Source organism: Theropithecus gelada, chromosome 14, assembly GCF_003255815.1.
Source record: "Theropithecus gelada isolate Dixy chromosome 14, Tgel_1.0, whole genome shotgun sequence".
NCBI classification, from domain to species: Eukaryota; Metazoa; Chordata; class Mammalia; order Primates; family Cercopithecidae; genus Theropithecus; species Theropithecus gelada.
This window is the reverse complement of record NC_037682.1, coordinates 78,833,036-78,856,843: the sequence shown is the minus strand read 5'-3', so window position 1 is coordinate 78,856,843 and position 23,808 is coordinate 78,833,036. Positions and strand designations below refer to the sequence as shown.

General features: G+C 42.2%; 1 protein-coding gene across 5 annotated transcripts; it reads right to left on the bottom strand.

Annotated features, from left to right (window-relative positions):
- Nucleotides 1-2,344: 2,344 nt before the first annotated feature.
- On the bottom strand, nucleotides 2,345-20,434 carry PRSS23 (serine protease 23). Of its 5 annotated transcripts, XM_025358514.1 has the most exons (3): nucleotides 10,832-10,976; nucleotides 3,744-3,900; nucleotides 2,345-3,647 (listed from the first exon to the last, which is right to left on the bottom strand). In XM_025358514.1, the coding sequence occupies exons 2-3, from the start codon at nucleotides 3,885-3,887 to the stop codon at nucleotides 2,736-2,738; spliced, it is 1,056 nt and encodes a 351-aa protein (XP_025214299.1). In that variant the 5' UTR covers nucleotides 3,888-3,900; nucleotides 10,832-10,976; the 3' UTR covers nucleotides 2,345-2,735. The 5 variants fall into 5 exon arrangements, with proteins under 5 accessions (XP_025214299.1, XP_025214297.1, XP_025214298.1 ...); XM_025358512.1 differs by lacking the exon at nucleotides 10,832-10,976 and adding an exon at nucleotides 19,881-20,434 and having other exon boundaries at nucleotides 2,345-3,900; XM_025358513.1 differs by having other exon boundaries at nucleotides 2,345-3,900; nucleotides 10,828-10,976.
- Nucleotides 20,435-23,808: the final 3,374 nt, after the last annotated feature.

Genomic DNA, 23,808 nt, shown 5'->3' with positions numbered 1-23,808 from the left:
TCAGAGATGTTTATTTAAATGCAGATTTTACAACCTCAACTTGTCCCTTTACAACAGGTCTTCCCAGAGCTTTTAATGTGCAGACAGGCATGCGAACCTCTGATAAAGAGAGGGAAAATGAAGAGGCATCTTCCTCTGACTTAATATGACCCTTTTTACTTTTGGTAGAAAATCGTAAGGCATGAGTGTTTACCTACACACTTTGGGAAACGTGGTTCTACTAGCCGAACTAGGCAAATATGCTTCTAATGTGTATAACTAATACATGTAAAGCACTCATTACATTAATAATGCCATGAGTCCTTTTTTCTTTTTCTGTCAACTACTATGATAGTTTAATACCATGCTTTCTTTTACTATCACTAAAAAGATGGACATGTTGAATTATTTTACAATTTTCTTTTACGGTTCTATGAGTTAAGCTGTATACAGCATATGGGTGTATCATACTTTAGTAAATTACATCTACTGGTGAACTAAACATTGGTTTCATTTTGACTTTGTGCCATTGTCTAACTTTGCAAAAAATCACAATCAAGGAATCAAGGTGCTTCATAAAAGGAGCATCTATTTTTTTTTTTTTTTTTTTTTTTTTTTTTGAGAGGGAGTCTCGCTCTGCCGCCCAGGCTGGAGTGCAGTGGCCAGATCTCAGCTCACTGCAAGCTCCGCCTCCCGGGTTCACGCCATTCTCCTGCCTCAGCCTCCCGAGTAGCTGGGACTACAGGCGCCCGCCATCTCGCCCAGCTAGTTTTTTGTATTTTTTAGTAGAGACGGGGTTTCACCGTGTTCGCCAGGATGGTCTTGATCTCCTGACCTCGTGATCCACCCGTCTCGGCCTCCCAAAGTGCTGGGATTACAGGCTTGAGCCACCGCGCCCGGCCAAGGAGCATCTATTTTTTAAAAAAATCCATTCTGGTCTTGGTGTTCAGTGAGCTTTTTTTCACTAAGCAAACAAAACCCCCAAATACCAGACATAGAAATGGAGACCTCTCTTCTTTCTCAGGCTAGATTCCTGTTAGATTCCAAAGAAAAATGTGTTGGAACTCAGAATTTTCCTGGCGGCTCTGCATCTCCTTGCTATGCATAGTATTTCTTATATGATTTGAAGAAAGCACTGTGGTTGTATATTCCTTGAGTGCCTTATCAGAATTATCCTTCCAAAAAGCTCAAGAAAGCCCTGGAGAATGTCTAAGTGACAGTGCTCCATCTGAATGTCCTCACAAATTGCTACAATGCAGGTTTACCTGGGGTGGAAGAACAGCAAACATGTGGCTTGTAGTCCATTTGCTTTTTTTTCCCTGATACATTTAGAAAGAAGTGCTTACTTAGGCTGAGAGCCATAAAATAAAAACATACAGTAAGTCCAAGTATTTTCTTTATATGCTGTAATTTGATAATATTGATAAAACATTTGTAAAGGCCTTTATTGGAAGGCATGATTCTGATCCATTTTTGCATTTTCCCAATTTTCATTTTTGCTATTATACCTAATTGTTTATCTATAACCTCGAGTATTCCAGCAAAAGGGGCCCTTTTAAAGCTAGTGGGGAAAAGGCCACACTGGTTTTCTTAAAGTAACTTCCAAGTATTTTTACTATAAATGAGAGAGAGAAGTTTCCAAATTGAAGACGTACATAGCTCCCAGAAAGCACACTGAAAACTATGCAGAATAATTTTTGATCAGGCTGGAGGACTGTGCCAGGCTCCAAACAAGTGGTTATTCTGTTGTGACATCTGCCAAGCAATGCTTCCATTGTTCTCTGGAATTTAATTCATTTTAAATTACTCCATCCAAATGATAAAACATGAGATGTGCTATAATCCAGGGGTAAAATGCTATGATTGTTTTTAGTGTGACCACAACTGTTTGCTGGAAGGAAATACAGCCTGTTCTAATTAAGCCCTGATTATTGTCTTCTGAAAAATAGCTAGTTCCAGAAACGTGAGTGAAATCCTCTTAAGTGGAAGAGTTGGGCTAAACAGTCTTGACCACTCTGGTATGACTTTAAAGTTGGGAGGGCCATCTGCAAAGACTTCCTACAAAGCAGAGCAACAGCCTTTGGAAGAGAAACTATTTTTGGAACTAAAAGCAGCTTGGGATACTGGTTTACTATAAGGTATAGTTTAATATGTGTATCAGTATAGTCAACACATTGTTTTACTGTTCAAAGACTACTGTGCAAATGCCTTAAACCCAAAATATTCTAACTTCCTAACAAATGTTGTCAAAGTTCCTAAATAGGAACACTACCTTATGGAAGCATCAATGATCAGGCATTGGAGAAAAAAACGAAAAAACCCACCACGAAGATGAATCTCAGAAGAAAACACACATGCACACATGTAAGAATTCATATCTCTTGTATGCCAAATATTTAATATAAACCTTTGAAACAAGTTCAGATGAAATAAAAATCAAAGTTTTCAAAAATGTGAAGGATTAACTTAATTGTCAAATATTCCTCATTGCCCCAAACATCAGTATTTTTTTATTTCTATGCAAAAGTATGCCTTCAAACTGCTTAAATGATATATGGTATGATACACAAACCGGTTTTCAAATAATAAAGCCAGTCATCTTGCAATTTTAAGAAATTAGGTAAAAGATTATATGACATATTACACACACACACACACACACACACACGTGTGCACGCCAATGACAAAAAACAATTTGGCCTCTCCTAAAATAAGTCCATGAAGACTCTTAACTGTTGCCAGGAAGGAACACTGTGTCACCCCTCCCTACAATCCAGGTAGTTTCCTTTAATCCAATAGCAAATCTGGGCATATTTGAGTGGAGTGATTCTAACAGCCACGTTAAAATCCTGTGGGGAACCATTCATGTCCACCCACTGGTGCCCTGAAAAAATGCCAATAATTTTTCGCTCCCACTTCTGCTGCTGTCTCTTCCACATCCTCACATAGACCCCAGACCCGCTGGCCCCTGGCTGGGCATCACATTGCTGGTAGAGCAGGTCATAGGTCTCATCTTTGACGTCGCAGAAGCGATACACCAAATTGCCTGGTCGGTCATTGTCATAACCAGAGAAGTGGATTCTGCCCCCTGGCAGCTGCTTAGCAGGAGGGCTCACCCCAATCTTCATAAATTTTCTCTTGTGGGGCTTTTTGAGTTCCAGGAGGGCATAGTCATAATCCATGCCGATGTCGTTGGCATTGCCCTTGATCCAACCCTTGGGCACATGGGTGCGTTTCACCCGGATCCACTGAAATTTCATCTTCTCGGGCATGGCTGAAGTGGAGTCATTGGTCCCTCGACCACCATCTTTAAACTTGGGCTTCAGGAAGCCCACTCGAAGCTTCTGGGTTCCTTTCACATAGGTTTTTCCATCGTGTATGCAGTGGGCAGCTGTGAGGACATGCTTCTCTGCCACCAGGGTGCCGGTGCAGCCTGTGGATAACTTCACTGATGTTGAGAAAGGGTAGTTGAGCAGGAAGTCCTTCCCAAAAATGCTGAACCTGCTGTCATAGCCATAAATCTGCCGCTTCCTCCGAGACTTTCCTGAAGACCCTGAGTCTCGGTGTTGGGCCCCACCTCCACTACTGCTGAGGATGTAGATGCCCACCTGTGTCTCCGTGCGACTGCCATTGGCATAGAGCGTTTCATAAGACAGATATTGCTTGGCCTCTTCATAAGTGGGCAGTGGAGTTCCCTTATGACACTGGGGTCCACATGAAGAAGATACTTCCAATTTGGCTTCGGCTCCAAAGTCTGGCTTGGCTAAACTGAGGGTAGACTGGGGCAAGACGACAGGGAGGCGGTATGCAGGCCAAGTGGGTTTCCAGGGGGCACTGTAAGGGCTCACTTGTCCAACAGCACAGAGCAGAAGGAAGAGAAGGAAGAGGAGCCCTGGAATCCCTGCCATGCCGAGCACTGTTCTGTAGAAACAAAGACAAGCAGGTCAGGAGGGCAAGGGCTGAACATTCATTTACTGCAGACAGCAAAGCCCAGCAACAGGCCTGTCATTGTTTCTGTCTTTGAACCCTCCTCAGGAATCAGGGTGTGGAGAGGAATCCTTAGATAACGGTCTCACTTTCAATGCAAAGGTTCAACCTTAGGAACGTTCCTGTGGCTGGGTGCCTGAAGTGAAATTGGGTGTTCCTTTCTTTCTATGTTTAAGATGCCCCTAATGATGGTAGACTACAGAGCAGCATGCATAAAGTCATTAGTCCCCTGGCTAATTGACTGACCAGCCCCAATTTCCATGTGATTTTGAGCTCTCTTTGTGCTTGATTCTAAACCACCTTCTCTTCTACCTTCCTGATGCCCCTGCCTTTCCCTCCTGCTTCTCTCATTCTCATTGTAACATGTACTTGGGTATTTTCAGACCAACTTCTCAGAGCTCACTCAGAGGGTCAATTTAAATTACATGGCTTACTGAGTGACTGAGACATCAAAGAAGGACTGCTCCACAGTGTCACAATTACCACCACTCCTATGGTTTTTAAATGATGGTGCATTCGAGACAGAGTATGAGATTTTTTATTTTTGTTTTGTTTTTTTGCTTTGAATTTACAACAACCTTTACTATTATATATATTGAGTTCCAGAGTGGCCAGGCTTCTAATAAAATATTCCTTCTTCCTTTGGATTATGTCATACACTACCAGGATCTTTGTCAATATTTAAAGCTCTAATGTTGCATCAGCTATAACACTATGACTGTTACCATTGGTTACTTTTTCAGTTGTTTGTATCTGTATTCCCAGCTAAATACCTTAAATTTGGGCCTGTGCTAACACTTAACAAAGATTTGTTAAATGGATGCTTGTATTAATGGAAAAGTGAATGAATGTTGCGTGCTGACTGCTTATGACAATGATGTACATGGATGATGTGGTAGCTCAGAGAAAGAGCTTGAGGCCAGTTGTGGGAGTAAGAACAAGAGAGGCCTTCTAGGGTAAGTGATGCTTGAGAAATAATATGCCACAGCCTCACTCCAACCTCTCAATATAGAGGACCAAATGTATAATTTGGCAAATGCACCCATCATTTAGAAGCAATAGGAGTCCTAGTAAAGGTGACACTGTGGAGCTGTCCCTCCTTGATGCCTCGGTCATTCAGTAAGCTGTGTAATTTAAATTTACCCTCTAAATGAACAAATTGCCCTAGAAATTTTCCAGGCATCACCTGATGTTTCAGATGGGTACTGAAGTTGAAAAGAAGTCTGATAACATAAGATAGAAGGGGATACTTAGGGAAGGGAAACAAGAGTCTGTGCAAGGGCACAGCAACATGCAACCATGTGAGTAATTTTGGGAATCACACTGAGCTCAACAAGGGTGGAGTAGAGGAAGTGGTGGAGGCAGCAGGCAAGAGCTAGATTCTGAAGGGCTATGTGTATTAAATGAAGAAGTTTGGCTTTTACACTGCAAGGTATGTTTAAATGCCCAGATCAATCATCCCACAACAAAAACAACAAGGAGGAAGACTGAAAGTGCTTTTGTAAATGTTTAAGCATCAGTTGGCTCTCAGTGGCTCTGACGCTTCTGGTTCAATAGAAGCTGACTCAGCAGGTAGGGTAACTCATTCACAACCAAGCATCCAAAAACAAGGAGCCCGAAGGGGTAGGTCGCGGGAGGCTCTCAGAACACAGCAGAAGTCAGGAAGAAACTGTTTTGTTATTCTCATTCTCTTCCTGTTTGAGCGTACAGATCTACTGACAACTGTGGGTGCCTTTTGCTCCCTTTTACATAAAACTAGAAAATCCCAATGATCTGACGTAGTATAGGGGAGTGTGCCTATTCTCATTCCCAATATCCACGCTGTGTTTCTAAACTATGTGTGTGCCCCACCCACCTCTGGGACCTTTTTGCTTGACTCCTCTTGGCTTCCACTTCTGTCAGGGAGAATAGGGATAGGAAAAGAAAGAAATAAGGTCCTGGAAAAGCCAGTTCCTTGGGACTCCCTGATTCTTTGAAACTCTACTTGTCTCCATCTTTCCAAATAGGAAGGGTCCCTGAGCCCTTTTGTAGGAAGGACATACATTTATTTCTTTAAATCCTTGAAGTCATGGGACGCCTGCATATGTGCACACACGTGTTTATATGTGCTTGTTGGGAGTACTGCCAAGACTAAAGGTTCTAAGTGGACTAGGAAGGGATGCCAACACTAGCTGAGTCCTCCTCGCCAATGGAGAACTGGGCAGTGAGATGGGTGTGGTGACGACAACCCTTTAGGAGATCTGTGGGGCATGGTTCTGCCTGATTATTCCCACCTACTGGCTGAGGATTCATCCTTTGGGCTTATCTAGGACTTGAGCAGCCTTTTCTCTATGTAAGTTGCTGTCTAGGTGACCAAATGCCCCACTCACACCAGAATCCCTGCCAAGTGTGACATGGACTACGAGGAGTAATAGATCTCCCACACGGCTGTATCTTGGGCCCCAATGCACCATCCTCTCCTCCCTTTGAGTAATGTGGGGAATGGTAATGTGGCTTACATTGAGCAGCAGACGTGGTAAGCCAAGTTTTACTTCAGCTTATCTTAAGAAAGAAAACACAGAATGCAGAGGTCCAAGCTGCCAAGTGTTCTTGTTTTTAAAATATGATTCTTGGGGGAGACAGAGTAGGAGATGAGGTAGTATTATACTGTGTATTATCATCAGCTACAGAGAATATTTTCAATGTGCATGAAGAACATGGCAGTTACAATATCCTCTTTCATTAGCCACAGCCTTACTCCAACCTCTCAATATAGAGGAGCAAATGTATTCTTTGGCAAAATGATGAATGATTATGTCTCAAGAACCTTTGCGATCAGTTATGAATCACAGAATCCTGTTAGAGAATGCTAAAGAGTCTACTGTATGATAGAATATGACTAATTCAGAGTTCTTACAACTTAAATTCTGTTCATTTAGCCAGGAGTGAAGGAGAAGCCAGCCATCTATAAGAAACAAAACAAAACAAACTGCTAACCCAACATGACAGTGTGAAGCTTTAACTTTGAAGAATAAACTTTTTGGAGACTCAAAAAGTCCTAATTTCTATTAGTTTGCAACTCTGCTTTCAAGTTCTCTACATTACTAAACCCTACTTACTAACTTGTGTGATGACTTTGTTCTGACAGCATTATATATCTTGCTTAAAGCTTCCATGTAACCCTAAAAGTTATAAAATTGCATTTAAAACACTTTAATTCAGATTTAGAAATGAATGCAGACTTTTAGAAACGAATTCCCGTAAAATTATTTCAAACGGATTAGGCTTAGATATTTTTAAAATATCTAATCAGAAATTAGAAGATACAGCTGTAGGTTCTCAAGCCCTTAAATGGGTTTAAACTGATGTCTGTATTAAAGCTACAAGCTTCTTAAGTTGCTTAGTCCTTTACCAAATGTTTATTTAGGGTGGTTTAGAAATTCTTCTGAATAGCATCCTCAACCAGACGGTCTCTTTAGCTGGTCTTTTTAGCTCTGGTCTTTTCAGGTCCAGGATTCCCTAATTTTATAATTTTCCAGAATCACAGAAGTCCAGGTCAGGGACGATGCTGTCTACAGTGTCTGTACTGTCATTTATGTCTCAGGACCATTGATTCATGGAATTATGGAGGGTGGAGGCAGAGGAGGGGGAAAGGAAAAGGAAAATGTATCACGCTAATCTCTCACTTATCTGGCAGACAAGATTTCCCTGATCAGTCTGCAAGAGGACCACTGTTTGAGAGAATGATTTAACTCCATAGCAAAAAAGCGCCGGGAGGGAAAACCTCATCTTTAGTTCACATATTCTCTATTGTACAAATTGTGACTCCAGCAGAAGGCAGCTTTCAAGAACGGAGTGGAGGGATGGCTGGGTGTGTATGCTCTTAAGACAGCCCCAAAGAAAAGCCTGAGGAAGAAACAACCCTCCTGTCCATTAAGGGTCTTTCCTGAGGCATTCGCAGCCTGCCCTGGCTCATCCTCATTAATAACACAACAAATGATGCGCAACTGTGACGCTTTAAAATTAGGTTTGTGGATTTACATGAATTTCTCAACTCACATGATAATGGATTAATTTCTCAGAAGACAAATAATTATTGCTCCCATTTGTATAAACGCTGGGTAAGCCTGTGCTATACCTGTTTATTTAAACATAAACACTCGTCTGAGGTATAAACAGATGTAATGAAAACATTCATAATCCCACACCTGGAAAGGTAACGAATGAGTTACATAATTTTAAATTCTCTCTCACCCTCATAAATGAATGAATCACCATATCCTTGCAGAGCTGCCTGAAAGACTCACACCTTAAAAATGGAATGAAGATTTTCAAATCTTCTCCTTTTACCTAAGTCTGGATGAAGAAAATTTAGGTCTGTAACGTTTCACCTCTAGGAATAAGCTTTTGCTGAATAAAGATTCCTCATATACATAAATTATCTGCTAAGGTTTCCAACTAAGTGTTTCCGTGCATCATTTTACCTAACTGGCAGGGAAGAATGGAAAACGAAGGTAAGAAAATATTTTTTCACCATGCTTAGTAATACAGAAACTATTCATTTTCCAGCTTTGGGTATCTGATTCATAAATGGGTTACACATTCCACCCTCCATCACTCAATATGAGCCACTGTCTGAAAATATTTATACTTTTTGAGGATGCTGCCACTTCATAGGCCCTTGGTGGTGAGACTTCGCACATTTAACAGATATGCAAACAACAATCTCTTCGGAGTCTCAAGGCACTTTAGTCTTGAAAACTGCAACAACACAGGTCTCCTCAAGAGGGCCACTGTTTGAGAGAATGATTTAACTCCTATAGCAAACAAGTGCTGGGAGGGAAAACCTAATCCTTAGGCCATGTATTCTCTATTGTACAAATTGTGAATTCCTGCAGCTGCTATAGACAGTAATGACAGAAAGAAATAGCAGGAACGTTTGCAAAGATACAGGTTTTGGACACCATTTGGAGAGATGACAAAGGGTCTTCCATGGAATCAGTGGTCAGGGATATGGAACAGTGAAACCATGCTAAATCCTAAAGCAAATGGATAAAAATGAACCAAACTCTGTGAATACTCTGCAGTCAGGCTTGTTCTCGTTTTCCTGAGTCACAGACCCTGTTAAGGCAAAACAGACCTAATCGCATAATAGTTTAAGAATTACAGTCTTGTACAGGAAACTGCAAGGCACTTAAAAGTCCAGCAACCCTAAACACAATCTTGTGGTCAAATGAAGTTTAGCTTCTTCTCTATCGGATTTTAGGTAAACTACATTGAGCCTGGGATAAACCTGGCAGGCGAATAAGAACAGAATGCAAAATAACCTGCTAATGTTGAGAACATGAGAAACAAATTCCCTGGAGTCTGTGGGAGTTAGGCATGAATAATGCCTGGTGGATGAAATCCTAAGGGATCTATGAGAAGAGATATGTGGGAGAACCTGAGACTATTAACCATTGCAGACTGGGGACAAAAATGTTCTCAGACACATTAATGGACACTTACGCTACAGCCAGAAAATGCATCCATATTCACCATCCAGCTGAATAAGTTGTGTTACAAAAATGAGATCCATATTAGCTACCTTGGAAAAAGGCTTCCTTCCCAGTTTAGACACAAGAAAGGACAAGTTACCACTTGACTTTAACTAGGAAAACTGCAGAGGAAAACTTTTCATATGCAGATGGGGTGCAAACGCTTTCACAAATAAACATAGTGGCTTCTGGGGGCATTTTCTCAGTTCCTTCTCCCCACTTCACCTCCAATCCACTCCTGACAGACTTCATGGTAGACACGGTTATAAACCTGTTGCAAATACCCTCATGCATGAGTAGGATCTTGAAACAACATGCAATAAATATCCTGATACTACTTTGACATAGGGCTTTTGGCCACAGCTGACTTCATCTATAAATTCAATTCTTTCTCACATGACCATGTGAAGAGGATTCCGGCATTGGTCTACCTGCTCCTAAGGAGCGCACAGGGAACCCTCAAATTTAGTTTCAGGAGCTGAGAGAAGCAAGCCCTGTTCCAATACCTACACTGAGTTTCTGAATTCTTACGGATGTCGCCCAGTGAGCAGTAAAACAAACAGGATTTTTATCAGCTGCTTTCTTCTGAGGTGCTGGAAAGCAAACCTAATTTGTATTCTGGAGGGGAGTGGTGGTGTTCCTTCATCTGAACAAGTCTTCTTCCGCTCCTTTTAAAACTTGAAAACTTTTATTTAAAAGTTAACTCGTGAATGCCTACAGGCAGAAGAACTATTTGCTTACAACAACTGTTGTTAGTTGAGACTGTAGTGTCTAGGGTTAGCACCCCCGGAACGCACACGGGCATCCACTACGGCTCCAGAGAAAAGATTCTATTTCCCAGCCTGTATTTGCTGCACTTTTGCACTTTTCTTGCTTGCTCAGGTGTGTTCACAATCACATGCCCAGGGTTAAAAATTAATGTTCAGAACTTGATGGAATCGCGTATATGCAAAACTCAAGGAAAAGAAGTAGTGGTGGTGTGTTGGGGGGGTGCATGGGGGTGTAGCCATCGCCCCCGCCGAAGGACAGCTTGCCGAGAGCCGGCTCTCTCGCTTCCCAACCAACATCCTGCACTCAAGACAGTAGTCTCAAAATCTTCTTTCCCCATCCGTTTCATGGGTAACACTGCATGAATCCAAATGCCCTGCAGCCCTCGCTGTCTCCCCAGAGCTCCTTCAGGCCCCCAGCCCGCGTCCTGGAACCCCGAAGACGGCCCTGGCGAAGTCTCCGGTGCCTCCAGCAGCCCGCAGTTACCCCACCCCGTGCACACCCGGCCCTTTGTCCCGCTCCTCCCGGCGCCTCGCCTCTCCCGCTCCCGGGCGGACGCCCTAGTATGTGCCCGCACTCACCCGCGCCGAGCAGCCCGCCCAGGCCGCGGCTCGCTGCGCCGCTCAGACAGGTGTGGGCGCCGGGAGGGAGCGCGCGGCTCCCATGCCTGCCCCGCCGCACAGCCGAGTGCGAGCGAGCGGGCGAGCAGCGCAGGCAGCTGGCGGGTCCGCCCCCCGCGCCATCCGAGGCCCGCCCGCCCCGCCTCCGGCCTCGGGGAAGCCGCGCGGCCGCCGCCCGCCCCACCGCACACAGACCGTGCCCCACCTCCCCTCGCCGCCCGCCTGCGGCCGGAGCAGGGTCGCGCAGCCCAGAGGGCCTGAGGCCTCGCGGCCTCGCGCAGGTGGGCCCCGGTGGCGCGGCAGCACTCGCCAGTCCCGGCCTCTCGGCGCCAGGCAGCGCCGGCTCTGGCGGTCTCTCCTGCCCGGGACCCGCGCGCCGTCACCCTTTGAACATCGCGCATCCCCGGGTCTGGGGCGCGGCCTCCTGAGCAAGACTAAGGCCTTCGCTGCTGGGAGCACGCTGCCAGCTCGCAAAAAGACCAGGTTCCCTACAAAAGGCGACCCCTCCCGCAGCAGCCTAGAACTAGGGACGCGGGCCACACCTGATGCATGGGGAGCCCTGGGCAAATTTGAAGAATTTGTTCAGAACCTGTGTGCTCCCCACCCCTACGTATACTTTTAGCGCCTTAAGGTGTTGACCGAACTCCTAGTTTCTCCGGAGAACAGAAACCTATATTCCCATGGTAGGGCCACCAATGCTTTGCATTTCCTTACAGCACCCAGTGTTCTGCGTGGAGCCCAAAGCACCGGGGGTGCTTGGCAGCTTCTGGGCGGCGGGCTGGCGGGCGAGCCCACTGGCCTCAGTTCTTCATCGGGGCACCAGCTGGTGGAGCCACCTCCTCGTCCAGTGGGCCTGCTTCCCTGAGTCACTCCAAGCGGTCGGTATCTTGGTGGTGGTGGTGGTGGTTAGGGGCCAGGGTAGGGGGTGTGCGGGGAATCCTCTCCTAACCAGGCTGGAGACCTTGCCATTTAAGGTCCTAGTGTTAGAGCCTTCCTATTTAACATAGATTACCGTGTATTGTGCGTTTTCTGTCAACTAGCTTTACATATAGGCCATTGTGGTGAAGAAGGTGCAGAGATTACACTGATTTTATAAGGAACAGGAGGTTTGGAGAGGTTTAATGACTTGCCCAAAGTCACACAGCTACTGAATGGTAGGACAAGATTTTGCACCGAGCCATACTTTCTATCAAGCTACTTAGCTTTCCTTTCTCCTATCAAAGCCTGCTCTCAGAAAGGGAAGGTGTAAAGTACTATTTCACAGCAAGGTGTTACTGATATGCCTAATACATTGGCGTTTACAATTACTTTTAAATAAGAAAGCCCTGAACACATTATTCTGTGGTCTTTTCTTTTCGAGACAGGTCTCCCTCTGTAGCTCATTCTTGAGTGCAGTAGCGGGATCATAGCTCACTGCAGCGTACACCTCCTGGGCTCAAGTATCCTCCCTTCTTAGCAAGGATTACAGGCGCAAGCCACTGCTCCCGGCCTGGTGTTTCCTAAATAGAAAGGAAACTGGTATTTTCCACCATTTTAAGGGCAAAATTTTCTTAGACCTTTCCAGGCTTGGCTTCAATTGTTTTATTTTAAAATGTCACCTTAACATATATAGACAGGCCAGGCTCAGTGGCTCACACCTGTAATCATAGCACTTTGAAGACCAAGGTGGGCAGATTGCTTGAACTCAGGAGTTTGAGACCAGCCTGGGCAACATGGCAAAACCCCATCTCTATAAAAAATACAAAAATCCTAGCCAGTTGTGGTGGCACACGCCTGTGGTCTCAGCTATTTGGGAGGCTGAGGTGGGAGGATGGCTTGAGCCCAGGAGGTGGAGGTTGCAGTGAGCTATGATCACCACTGCACTCCAACCTGGGTGACAGAGCAAGACCCTGTCTCAAAACACACACAGACACAAAACCAGATATAAGCTTATGTTACAGCTTTTGAACAACTCACAAATAAAACCAAAACAGATAAAAATTTTCTTCCAGAATAATAAAATTGAAATTAGTAACGTTTCCTGGACAACTACCAGCATTGCATGGTACTGACAGCTGAGGCGTGGGTACCTTTGAGTTCCCTGTGGCTCTACCACTCTCATGGTGTGTGAGGTGCCCAATGCAGACTCAATTCTCTCACCTCTTTCCTTCGTTCCATCTACCACATCTCCTTTGCCCACACCATATGTCATTGCAATGGTTTCTCTTGACTCTAATACGTTATTTAGGTATTCGTGCTATTTCTTTCTTAACATAGCAAGTGAAGTGGTAACTCTTGCTGCCAAAGACTAGTACGCACAGGTGCTGCAATCAAGAGGCAGTACTTGGTATGAGATAGTCATCCCAATGATCCAGAATGTGTTTATATTTATCTTTTATTATAAATATTTTAAAAATTAAATTGAGGCACTCTAAGGGTCTGTAGCTCCCAATTGAAGAAACACCATTAAAAGATAAGTATCTTAATAGAGGAACTGGAGGTATAGCTGGAAGGAGGAGAAGAAGGGAGAGATTTATCAACCATGCTCAAGTCGTATTAGAGTTACTTCAATCCAACAAATATATATTGAGCTAGACCTATTACATGGAAAACATTGCGCTAGGCACAAAATTAAAGAGATGGCAATAGGAGGACCATACAGCAACATAATTAAGAGTGGCCAGTGGCATCTGACTATGGGGTACCAATCCAGGGTCTGACGCTTACTAGTTGTGTGGCTTTTCGCTTAACTTTTCTGTACCTCAGTTTCATCCACTGTAAAACCAGGACTTTCTCATGGAGTTCTTTTAAGAATTGAATGAATATACATAGTGTGCTTCGACAGTTTCTTACATGGAACAAGCCCTTAATGTTAGGAATTATTATATTTATCACGCTTGGCTCTGCTTGGAGTGTAGTCCTCCAGTACCACCTCAACAGGTTTGACATTCATTGCTCATTTTTTTTTCCTAGTAGTTGCAGTGTTTCAAGGTAGAGTCATGGAGAACAAGATGATTATTCCCATCATTCAGAGAGAAAAACTGAGGCACAGAAGGGCCCAGGAGCACAATAGTCCCTGAGCTGGTCTCAGGGACTACTGCCTACTATCCAAAGAGCTAATAGGCAGGACTCTAACTACAGATGCTCCATGGGGGCTCAGGGTTTGAACATTCACCACTGGCTTTTGTTCTTCCTCAGAGCTGCCAAGAGTAAAATGAGAGGCTACTTCCTGGCTGTTAGATTGTCACCACGATTGCCATAAGGACGAGGATAGAACTGTATTTTGACCTCTGAGACAAATGACCAGTGTAAACAGCAGATGTCTTCAGGCTAAGCCTAGAGGTTTGCTTTTCTTTTTGTACTTGTCCCATTTCCCTCCCTGGCGGGGAAGGGGTAGGGGGAACCAAAGCTGAAATCCTCACTGCTTCTTAAGGACTCAGTTCAACTCTATAATTGTAATTCCCAAATACTTTTTATATGCATAGCAATCGAGTTGTTGAAAACGCATTCAGGGCAAAGCCCACACATTTTCTGATCATCCACTCTGTATAAGGTTATTTGGGCTGTCGGGGAGAGAAAAGCAAATACCCCTCAGCTTGAGGAATTTATGCAACGGACATAAACAAAATCAAATATAGGAGAAAGCAAGATATTGGCTGGATCAGGATACAGATGTGAGCTAGAGAACATGGAAGAGGGAATCATTAATTCCCACTCTGGCAGGTGCTGAAAGCTTCTCTGAGGTAGAATTTTAGCTGAAGCTCAAAGCATAAAGATCTGGACATTATCTCACTGTGTTCACGAAACTACTTTGTAACATAGACAAGAAGAAAAATATCCACTGTATAGATGAGAAAATCAATGCATAAATTAAGGGAGCAGAACTAGGACTAAATTGTAATTGTAGCTATGCTTAGGAAATGCATACTATATGCCAGGTACTGTGGAGTATATTTTATTATGTGTAATCTTTAAGACAAATAGAGAAGCTATGATTTTCTTCATTCTGCAGATGAGGATTCTGAGGTTCAAAGTTTTAAAATAGTGTACTGGGTGCCACACTACAGTACAAAGGATCACAGCTGTGACCTCTGCCCAGTCTGCCCCATTCTTTTGCCAGATTCCATTGTGTTATATTGCTTCCCAGACTTGCCTTTTCCCGTGCTGACAATAAGGAGGTTGCATCAGTTTCTGATGTCACTCCAGCTCTAAGTATCCTTTTGATTCTATCTTGCTTTGGTTCCAATTATGTAATAACTCAATAATGACCTGTTAAATGACCCCAAAGCAGGAAACAAGATGGGACTGAATGATACTTGGAAACTTAGGGTGGCATGACCAGCACCAACTCTAAACTCAACCTCAATTCAATTTTAGTGCTTATTTTTCATGAGACCAAGATCCATATGTAGCCTCAACAATTTAAGTCAGTTTGAAAGTTATCAAAAAGGATTATTTCTAAGGAGATAAATGGGCATATTTCAAAATCATTTCCATATGGTTTCATATTTCGTTGATGATAATAACAAAGTATTATATGGATTTTGTAGTTTAGTCAGTAAGTGGGGGTTTTCGGCTCTGTGTAGTGAGTGAAAAGAGAATTGGAATGAAAGTCAACACAGGGTGGGGCATTCTAAATGTGTCTTGGCCATAGAGGTGCTGTGTGACCCTGGGTAAATCACCACACTCATTGGCCTTAATTTCTTGTCTATAGAGAGCCCAGATAACCTGCTGTTACAGTCTATGAGCTTATGACATAGTAATCCTTATGGGAAGATGATCTACATCATTTTTAAATTTTGGGGCACCCATGGTGCCTACCGTGGGATCCTGGAGTAGTGAAGGATGTGAAATTCTGTGGTCAGACTGACTTGGATTCAACTTAGAATTCATTTATTTGTTGGGTGAATGTGGGCAAGTTACGTGACCTTCCGTGCCTCACTTTTCTCATCTGCACGATGGGACTGATTTTGGGCTGTTGTAAAGATTCAGTGAGATAATCAGTACAAAACCCATAGCATCGAGCTCAGCACAAAGTAAATTCTAAATTGACAGTACCTATTATTATTATTATTATCGTTACTATCTCTGCTGCTGCTGTTACTACTGTGAGTGCTCAATAAATGTTTTCACAAATTGTTGAATAAATAAATGAATATCATCAATACTAAAAAGTTTAATCCAGACTTTATAAGAAAAAATTTATCCCAGGACTCCTGTTGACACCCTCAAATCTTGTTGTCTTTGGTCTGGTCTATAGGCAAGAGAGTTTTAATACTGAATTTAGGAAGAATTATAGATTCAGATGAAAGCCATGGTTGTATTTTTTGTCTCCTCCTCCAATCTCCTCTGTCGTACCATCAGTTCATTCATTTAACAATTACCTATTGAACCATGAATATTACAAGGTTTATATACTTGTCAGTATTTTTTTTTTAGGGCAAAACCACATTTTTCTTATAATGCAGGTTTTAAATGTTTCTATGGTAAAAAAAATAAAACCCCCATAGTAAAATTCCATAATAAAAACAAATTTTACAAGATAAACCACTCAAATCTCTACAGCACTTAATACAGAAAACAAATATATTTGTATTACATTCAAAACTTCCTAAAAATTTCTATTTTTGTTAAGTATAGATTACTCATTTTAAGTCTTTGGAAACATAGGTAGTCAGGCACTCTGAATGTAAATATATGAAGGTGTCATATATAAACGCTTAACAGGTAAAATCGTTGTAGGGTTAAATTGTCATATTGGCACATATGGTGGGAAAAAAAGAGCTGCACAGCAAGGAAAAGCTTTAATCCTACTTAGAATATGTCAATCTAAAATTATCAGAAAGAAAAATAGACTTGAGTACTCACAATTTCCTGTATACTCTGGGCACTATTGTAAACTGAAATATTAGGAACATTTTGGAATAACTATGTGTTTCTCATTTTCTCTGGTCAAATATGAAGAGTCTCCAGTGACCTGCGTGGGGTTTCTCTGATCTACTCTAACTTGCATACTGGATCTTATGATCAAGAACAATAGAGAAAATGAAGATTTTATATTGGAATTTTTTTCTAAAATCTTTATAACTTTAAAAATCTTTTATGGAAAATTCTTGTTTTATGTTTATATTTATCCATAAATGTTGGATTCTCTCTTTACTCTTTTATAAGGAGTAAGCTTTCATGTGGTTCAATGTGGGGTCTGGATATTTGAAATTGGGTCTTTTATGAGGTTTCTCCTTTTCTTTCTGGAAAATTCTATTCATCCTTCAAGCTCAAATATCAGCTGTTCTCTGAAGTCTTCCAAACCCTTTGGTACGAGATTTGTAAGTTTATGTTTTTTAGAGGGTTGTATTAAAATTATATCTTATGTTGTAATTATATGTATTTACCTGTTGAAACTCAAGCCGTCCAGAGCTCCTTGTGGGTAGGAAATCTGTCTTGTTTTCCTTTATAGTCTTTCTAGTTTTCTGCTATAGTCTAACAGAGAACCTGGCTCTTTGCAAAGGCTTATTTAATGTTAATAAATGATTAAATAAATTAATGAATAAAATTCTAATTAGTTAAAAATATTAGATCAGAAATAATTTAGCTTGCCAGCCACTAGGAACAGGACACAGTGAGTGTACGTGAAATTTTACCACTGGGGCTCCCACACTCTCCAGAATGTAAATCTGAACTTCCGTTTAAGATCTGTTTCCCATTGTTTCCTTACAGGTCATGTCAGATAACAAATTCAGTTTCCACTTGGTCTGCTAATTACATTTCACTGCTCATGCTATGGCTACATGTTGGCATTCTAGGTGCCATTTGTCCATGATTTATGACATTTGACTGGCTTTCTGCAGAACTCTTTGCAGTATGCTCTGAATTTGGCCCCTGCAGGGTGTTCGGAGTTGCTCTACCAGGGAGTCCCACAGGATTATAGAATGCTGTTGGACAATATCTGTTTCTCAAACTCTGTTCCCTCCCACACTTCTGGAAGAGTTCAACAAATTGTAAAAAAGGTAGTTAAATATGGATATTACCATTTCAAATACTCTGAGAAGTCTTGCATAAAGAAGTCTAGTTAAGTTTGTTTATCTCAAAGGTGCCCACTCTTATTTGACCATGGAATCCTGTTTTCAATACAGAAGTAACATTTCATAGTATATTAGCCTTCTAAGGAACAGAATTGGAGCTCAGGAGCTCAAGACCAGCCTGGGCAACATGATGAAACCCCATCTCTATAAAAAACACAAAAATTAGCTGAGCCTAGTGGCACATGCTTGTAGTCCCAGCTACTTGGGAGGCTTGAGCCTGGGGGGTCAAGGTTACAGTGAGCTGTGACTGTACCACTGTGCTTCAGCCTCGGTGACAAAGTGAGACCCTGTCTCAAAGAGAATGGAGTTTGAGAAACATCATCCATAAGTTTACTCCACTTCTGTGTTTTTGCCTTTCTTTCTTTGTTCATACTTGAAACTCTTTCTTTCATACCCATCTGTCTACCTTCTATCTGTTTTTCAAAGGCCTAACACAATGTTACATCTTCTACAAAGTATTTTTGTTGGCCTTTGATTTCCCATAAGACTTTCTATAACTTTCTCATGGCTCTTGTAATTTTATTTGTTTTATTTTCAGCTTATGTTTCTTCTCCCCTATTGTTAAATACCATGAGTTTGCATCTCTGGCCTGCACCTTTTTTGGTAGGGTGTATTATTCAGAGTCTTGGCAATAGCACATTTCACCCTAGATTGGTTCAAATGAAGATACTTTAATGAAGTGGCTACTTACGGAGGTGAAGACAGGGTAGAGGGAACAAACAAGCCAGAGAGGCATCCAGGGTCTAGCAACAGTGAGGAGCCATCACTCCTCTGGGCAAGAGGCAAAAAGGAGGAAATGCTGTCCCAGAGCCCAGTAAGCACGAGCACCTTGGAGGGAAGCCTGCTTCCAATTGCCAGGTAGTCCAGAGAGTTGCATCTGCTGCACAAAATGGCAACCCAAGGATGGAGGGAGTTGGAAAGAAGCACCCTGACCTCTTCTCTTCCTACTCTGATCTCCCGAGGCCTACCAAAGTCAGCTCACAAGGGAGTCGGGTTGGCTGTCTACAAGGACCAGCCTTCTGGGCACAGTGCAGGGTAGTGAAGGTTGGAGAACTCATGAGAGGGAGGCAGACAGAAAATAATCAGCACACTTGGAAAGCCTGCTTCAAAATAGGGGTAGTGACCAGTACTTTCCTCACAGGGCTGTAAGGAGATTATAGGGATTTCATTAGAAAATGCATCCAAATATTAGCATATTGCACAGAGCCTGATTCTCACATTATTTTAGCTATTGATAACAACTCTGTGAATAGCTACTGGTATAGCTGATTGAGGAAGATGTCATGCATTGCTTATTTTGCAGCTCTTACACATACAGCACAGGCCCTCTGAGCGGCAGGGCCATGAATGGATGCCATCAGGTGTGCCACGGGTAGCCACTTTGAACAGAACTCACAGGGAAGCTAGTTTGGCTGTTTTGACTGGAATCATCAGTCAGTCTGACCTTGAAAACAGACAGCAGTAAGCTGACTTTAAAACTTATTTTTAACTTTCAGCAGATTGTTCTGGCACTTCTTCCCCACAGTCCAGGCCTCTAGGTTTTCCTTTGTCTCTTTGTGGGGGTGGGAGCTGCTGAAAAACAAGTGAGCTTGTGAAGAGTGCCCCACAGCCATCACTGGAAATGGCACCAATTTGTCACATTTGAAAGCCAGCAAGAGGGGGCTGGCCCAGGGGTTCAGCAGGGGGATTTGTACCTATAGAAGCAAATTGCTTCCTCCTTTTTCAGAAGAGTAACCTGTTTTATTTCAAACACAGGATCACCTGGCTCCTTCAGCCCTCAGCACACAGATTAGGGAAACCACAAGAATAATCATCCTTGTTCTTTTCACTTCAAAGCCCTGCAGAATGCCACAAGGTTCTCCCTCTCTGACACAAGAGAGGCCCTTCCAGGGCTGTGCTGGTTTAAGAAAGCCCTTTCCTGGGAGCTGGGGGAGTGAGGTGGGACTTACCACATGAAGGCAAATCTGTGTCAGACAGGGAAGCCACACAGGTACCCTCCACTGCAGCTCTGCGCCTTTTCTCCTGGAGAAAGGGTGAGTTTGCAGGGTGACAGCTCTGTGGAACCTGTCACACTAACAGAGGCAATGAAGGTCACACTGGGACGAGATTCCAGTACTGACACCAGCAGCTGCAGGTAGGGACTTCCTTCAAGGAGGAGTGACTTTTTTCTCCCAGTTTCCGGCAGACTAAAATTACTAGGGAAAAGCCCCTAGCTCCTGAGGGATCTGTAAGTAGTTGCTCACATTATCATCCCTGCCCCTGGGAAATCAAGACATAAACCCAAACTGTTAATAAATGGCTCTGATGTCACTGCACCCACAAGCCTCACACTTTCTTAGTGGGCCAATCTTGAGTCTTCTGGCTCTTCCTGGAGCACACAGATATTTGGTCTCTTTGCTCAAGGCTGGCAGAGGTGCTGTTTGGGGAATTGTGTGCAGTCAGGGTGAGCACAGAGTCTCCAGACGAGAAGTGGGTCCACTCCATCAAACAGCAGGGTGATAGGTAATACAGTGGTTTGAGGATCATGCTGCCAATAAAAATGGGCTCTTCCCAGCAATGTGACACCACTCCAAGATGACATGGCAATTTTCCTTGTAATGTGAAAATGAAAAAGTCACTTGGCTGCAATCCAGGAAGACCCAGGAAGTCTAAAGTACCTAAACTACCATGACCTCACAGTTGTATAAATAGCATTTTGGAAAATGAGGTTATCCAAGCTATTTACTCTTTCAGGACAAGAGATAGCAATCTCTCTCTCCCTCTCTCAGTGCAATAAAATTGAACTCTTAAATCCTTAAAAACCTTCCTGCAGGAAAATTAAAAACAAATAAATGACAAGCCTTTGATTTGTTAACCTAGCTTTGAAGGGTTGATTGTGGACTTCAAGGCAAATTCCAGTCTTGGTAGCAGTCCCCCAACCCCAACTACAATCTGTGATTTTATTATCAACTCTTTCATCCTCTGCCCAATGATCTCCAAGCTTCAGGGAAATGAAGTTCACTCAAAGATTGGGTATTCTTGATCTAAGCATGATAGGTATCAACCTTTGCATTTATTCTGATCCCTATCTGACAAGAGAAGAATGAGTTAGCTAATAAAATGGTTTCATGTAAAGTTATAGTTTTAAATAGTATAGGTTGGTGCAAAAGTTACTGCGGTTTTTGCATTGTTGAAATTTGCCATTTGATACTAGAATACATTATTAAATGTTATGTTATATATCATTTTAATGTACATTCCTTAATGTTTTTTGCTAATGACCTACTTGCTATTTTATATTTATTTTAGACTATAAAAATGATGCCAGACAAAAAGCAAATTTAAGCAATTTTCTTATTCGAGTTCAAAATGGGTTATAAAACAGCAGAGACAATTTGCAACATCAGCAACACATTTGGCTCAGGAACTGCTAACGAAGGTACAGTGCAGTGGTGGTTCAAGAAGTTTTGCAAAGGAGAAGAGAGCCTTGAAGATGAGGAGCATAGTGGCTGGCCATGGGAAGTTGACAACAACCAACTGAGAGCAGTCATTGAAGCTGAACCTCTTACAATGACACGAGAAGTTGCTGAAAAACTCAACATCTACCATTCTATGGTTGTTTGACATTTGAAGCAAATTGGGGAGGTGAAGAAGCTCAATAAGTACCCACTCATAGGTGCCTCATAAGCTGAGAAAAGAAATGTCGTTTTGTCGTTTCTCTTATTCTACACAACAACAATGAACCACTTCTTGATCAGATTGTGATGTGCAACAAAAATGGATTTCATATGACAACCGATGACGACCAGCTCAGTGGTTGGAACTAGATTCTTCTAGCTCCAAAGCACTTCCCAAAACCAAACTTGCACCAAAAAGTCATGGTCACTGTTTGGTGGTCTGCTGCCAGTCTGATCCACTACAGCTTTCTGAATCCCAGTGAAACCGTTACATCTGAGAAGTATGCTCAGCAAATTGATGAGATGCATCAAAAACTGAAAGGCCTGCAGAAAGGTCAACAGAAAGGGGCCCAATTCTTCTCCACAATGTCGCCCGAATACACATTGCACAACAAATGCTTCCAAACGTTGAGAAAACTAGGTTACAAAATTCTGCCTCATTTGCCATATTCCCCTGACCTCTCACCAGCCAACTACCACTTCTTCAAGGATCTCGACAGCCTTTTGCAGGAAAATGCTTCCTCGGCCAGCAGGATGCAGAAAATGCTCTCCAAGAGTTCACTGAATCCTGAAGCATGGATTTTTACGCTACAGGAATAAACAAACTTATTACTTGTTGGCAAAAATGCGTTGATTGTAACGGTTCCTATTTTGTTTAATAAAGATGTGTTTGAGCTTAACAATAATAACTTAGAATTCACGGTCCAAAACCGCAAATACTTTTGCACCAAATTTACTTTTGCACTTTTAAAAAAGTCCTTATGGCATTGATATAGTTGGAGTCCATCTTAATAATAATCACTTATAATTTACCATGTGCTAGATACTTCCCACTCCTTATTGCATTTGACTGGATAACCCTGAGCAGTAGTAACTCAAATCCCTCTTTTTACTGGCAAGAACCTGAGGCTCCAAACAGTTAAGTAACATTCTCTGTTCAGAGTGTTGGGAGAGAGGATGAAAACCCAGAACACTCTATCCCAAATTCTCATATAAAGTTCCCTATGTTGTTTCTGTTAAGATGCTTTTACATGCAAGTAATGGAAAACCCCAATTCATTCTAGCTTAAAAAATAATGAAATTAAAAAGCAAATCAGGAAGTTCAAGGTCAGGGTGGCTGCAGGTGAGGGGCACTCAAGGCTCCCTCTCTGCTTCTCTTGGGGTCCCCTCTTCTGTGTTGGCTCAGCCCTCAGGCTTGTGACAAGATGAAGGGAGAAACAAGCAAACATCGTGTATAATTATATCCAGGAGACAATCAAAAGGGGGCTTTTCTTATATCTCTTAGGAGCAACAAATTTATACCACTCCCCACAGCTGTCCTCATATTGCAATGGCTGGAATTCAATGGTCATAATACATCCTTTGCTAAACCTGTTACTGGAAAGGGAATGAAGTTACTTTAGTTAGTCTAAGGTAGGTGGTGTGGAATAATTGAAAGAGCTCTGGACTAGGGTTCAGAGATCTTGGGTTTTAGTCCTAGTTCTGTCATCTACTTAGTTATGGAAACTAGCTAACTGGGTAGCCTCTCTTAGACCTTACCTTTTCCTTATTGGTAAAACAGGGCCAACAATTCCCACCCTACTGATCTCACCAGGTTGTTGTGAAACAGGAATGAAGTCATGTCTGTAGAAACATTTTGTAAAGTGTAACACACTACTTAAATGCATGTTATGGCTTCTATTAACATGATTCAAAGAGAGCTGTTGATCATGAGACACTTTTTCAATTAAACTCATCTGTGGTACTTGATCTCATCAAGATGATAGTTTAGAATTTGTGTAAGTTTTGCCAAAGATTTACCTAAATTTTACTTTTATGCTGGCAGATTTATGGTGTAAAATAGGGGGAAAGTGTGAAATTTAGTACTTAAAAAGCCAATTTTCAAGCATCCAGATGAACTTCAACAGGAAGTCTATACATAAATTAGGATAGGTGAATAAGATTGGTTATTTATAAGTTATTTTAAAGTAGTCATCAAAAAAGTAAGTTTTCTAAGAAGCTATTATACACCTTTCTCATCCCTTCATTTATACCAACTCAATAAACATGTATGGAATATTATCATGAGAGGAGGGGATGGAGTACACAAAAAAGTAAATCTGAAACAGATTTACTGCTGAAAGGACAGTGGCTATCTAGTAGTTAAAAATTCTAGAGAGCAGACTAGATAAAGCAGCTATAATAAAATATAGGAAGATAAGAGGAAGTAATAGCTCAGTAA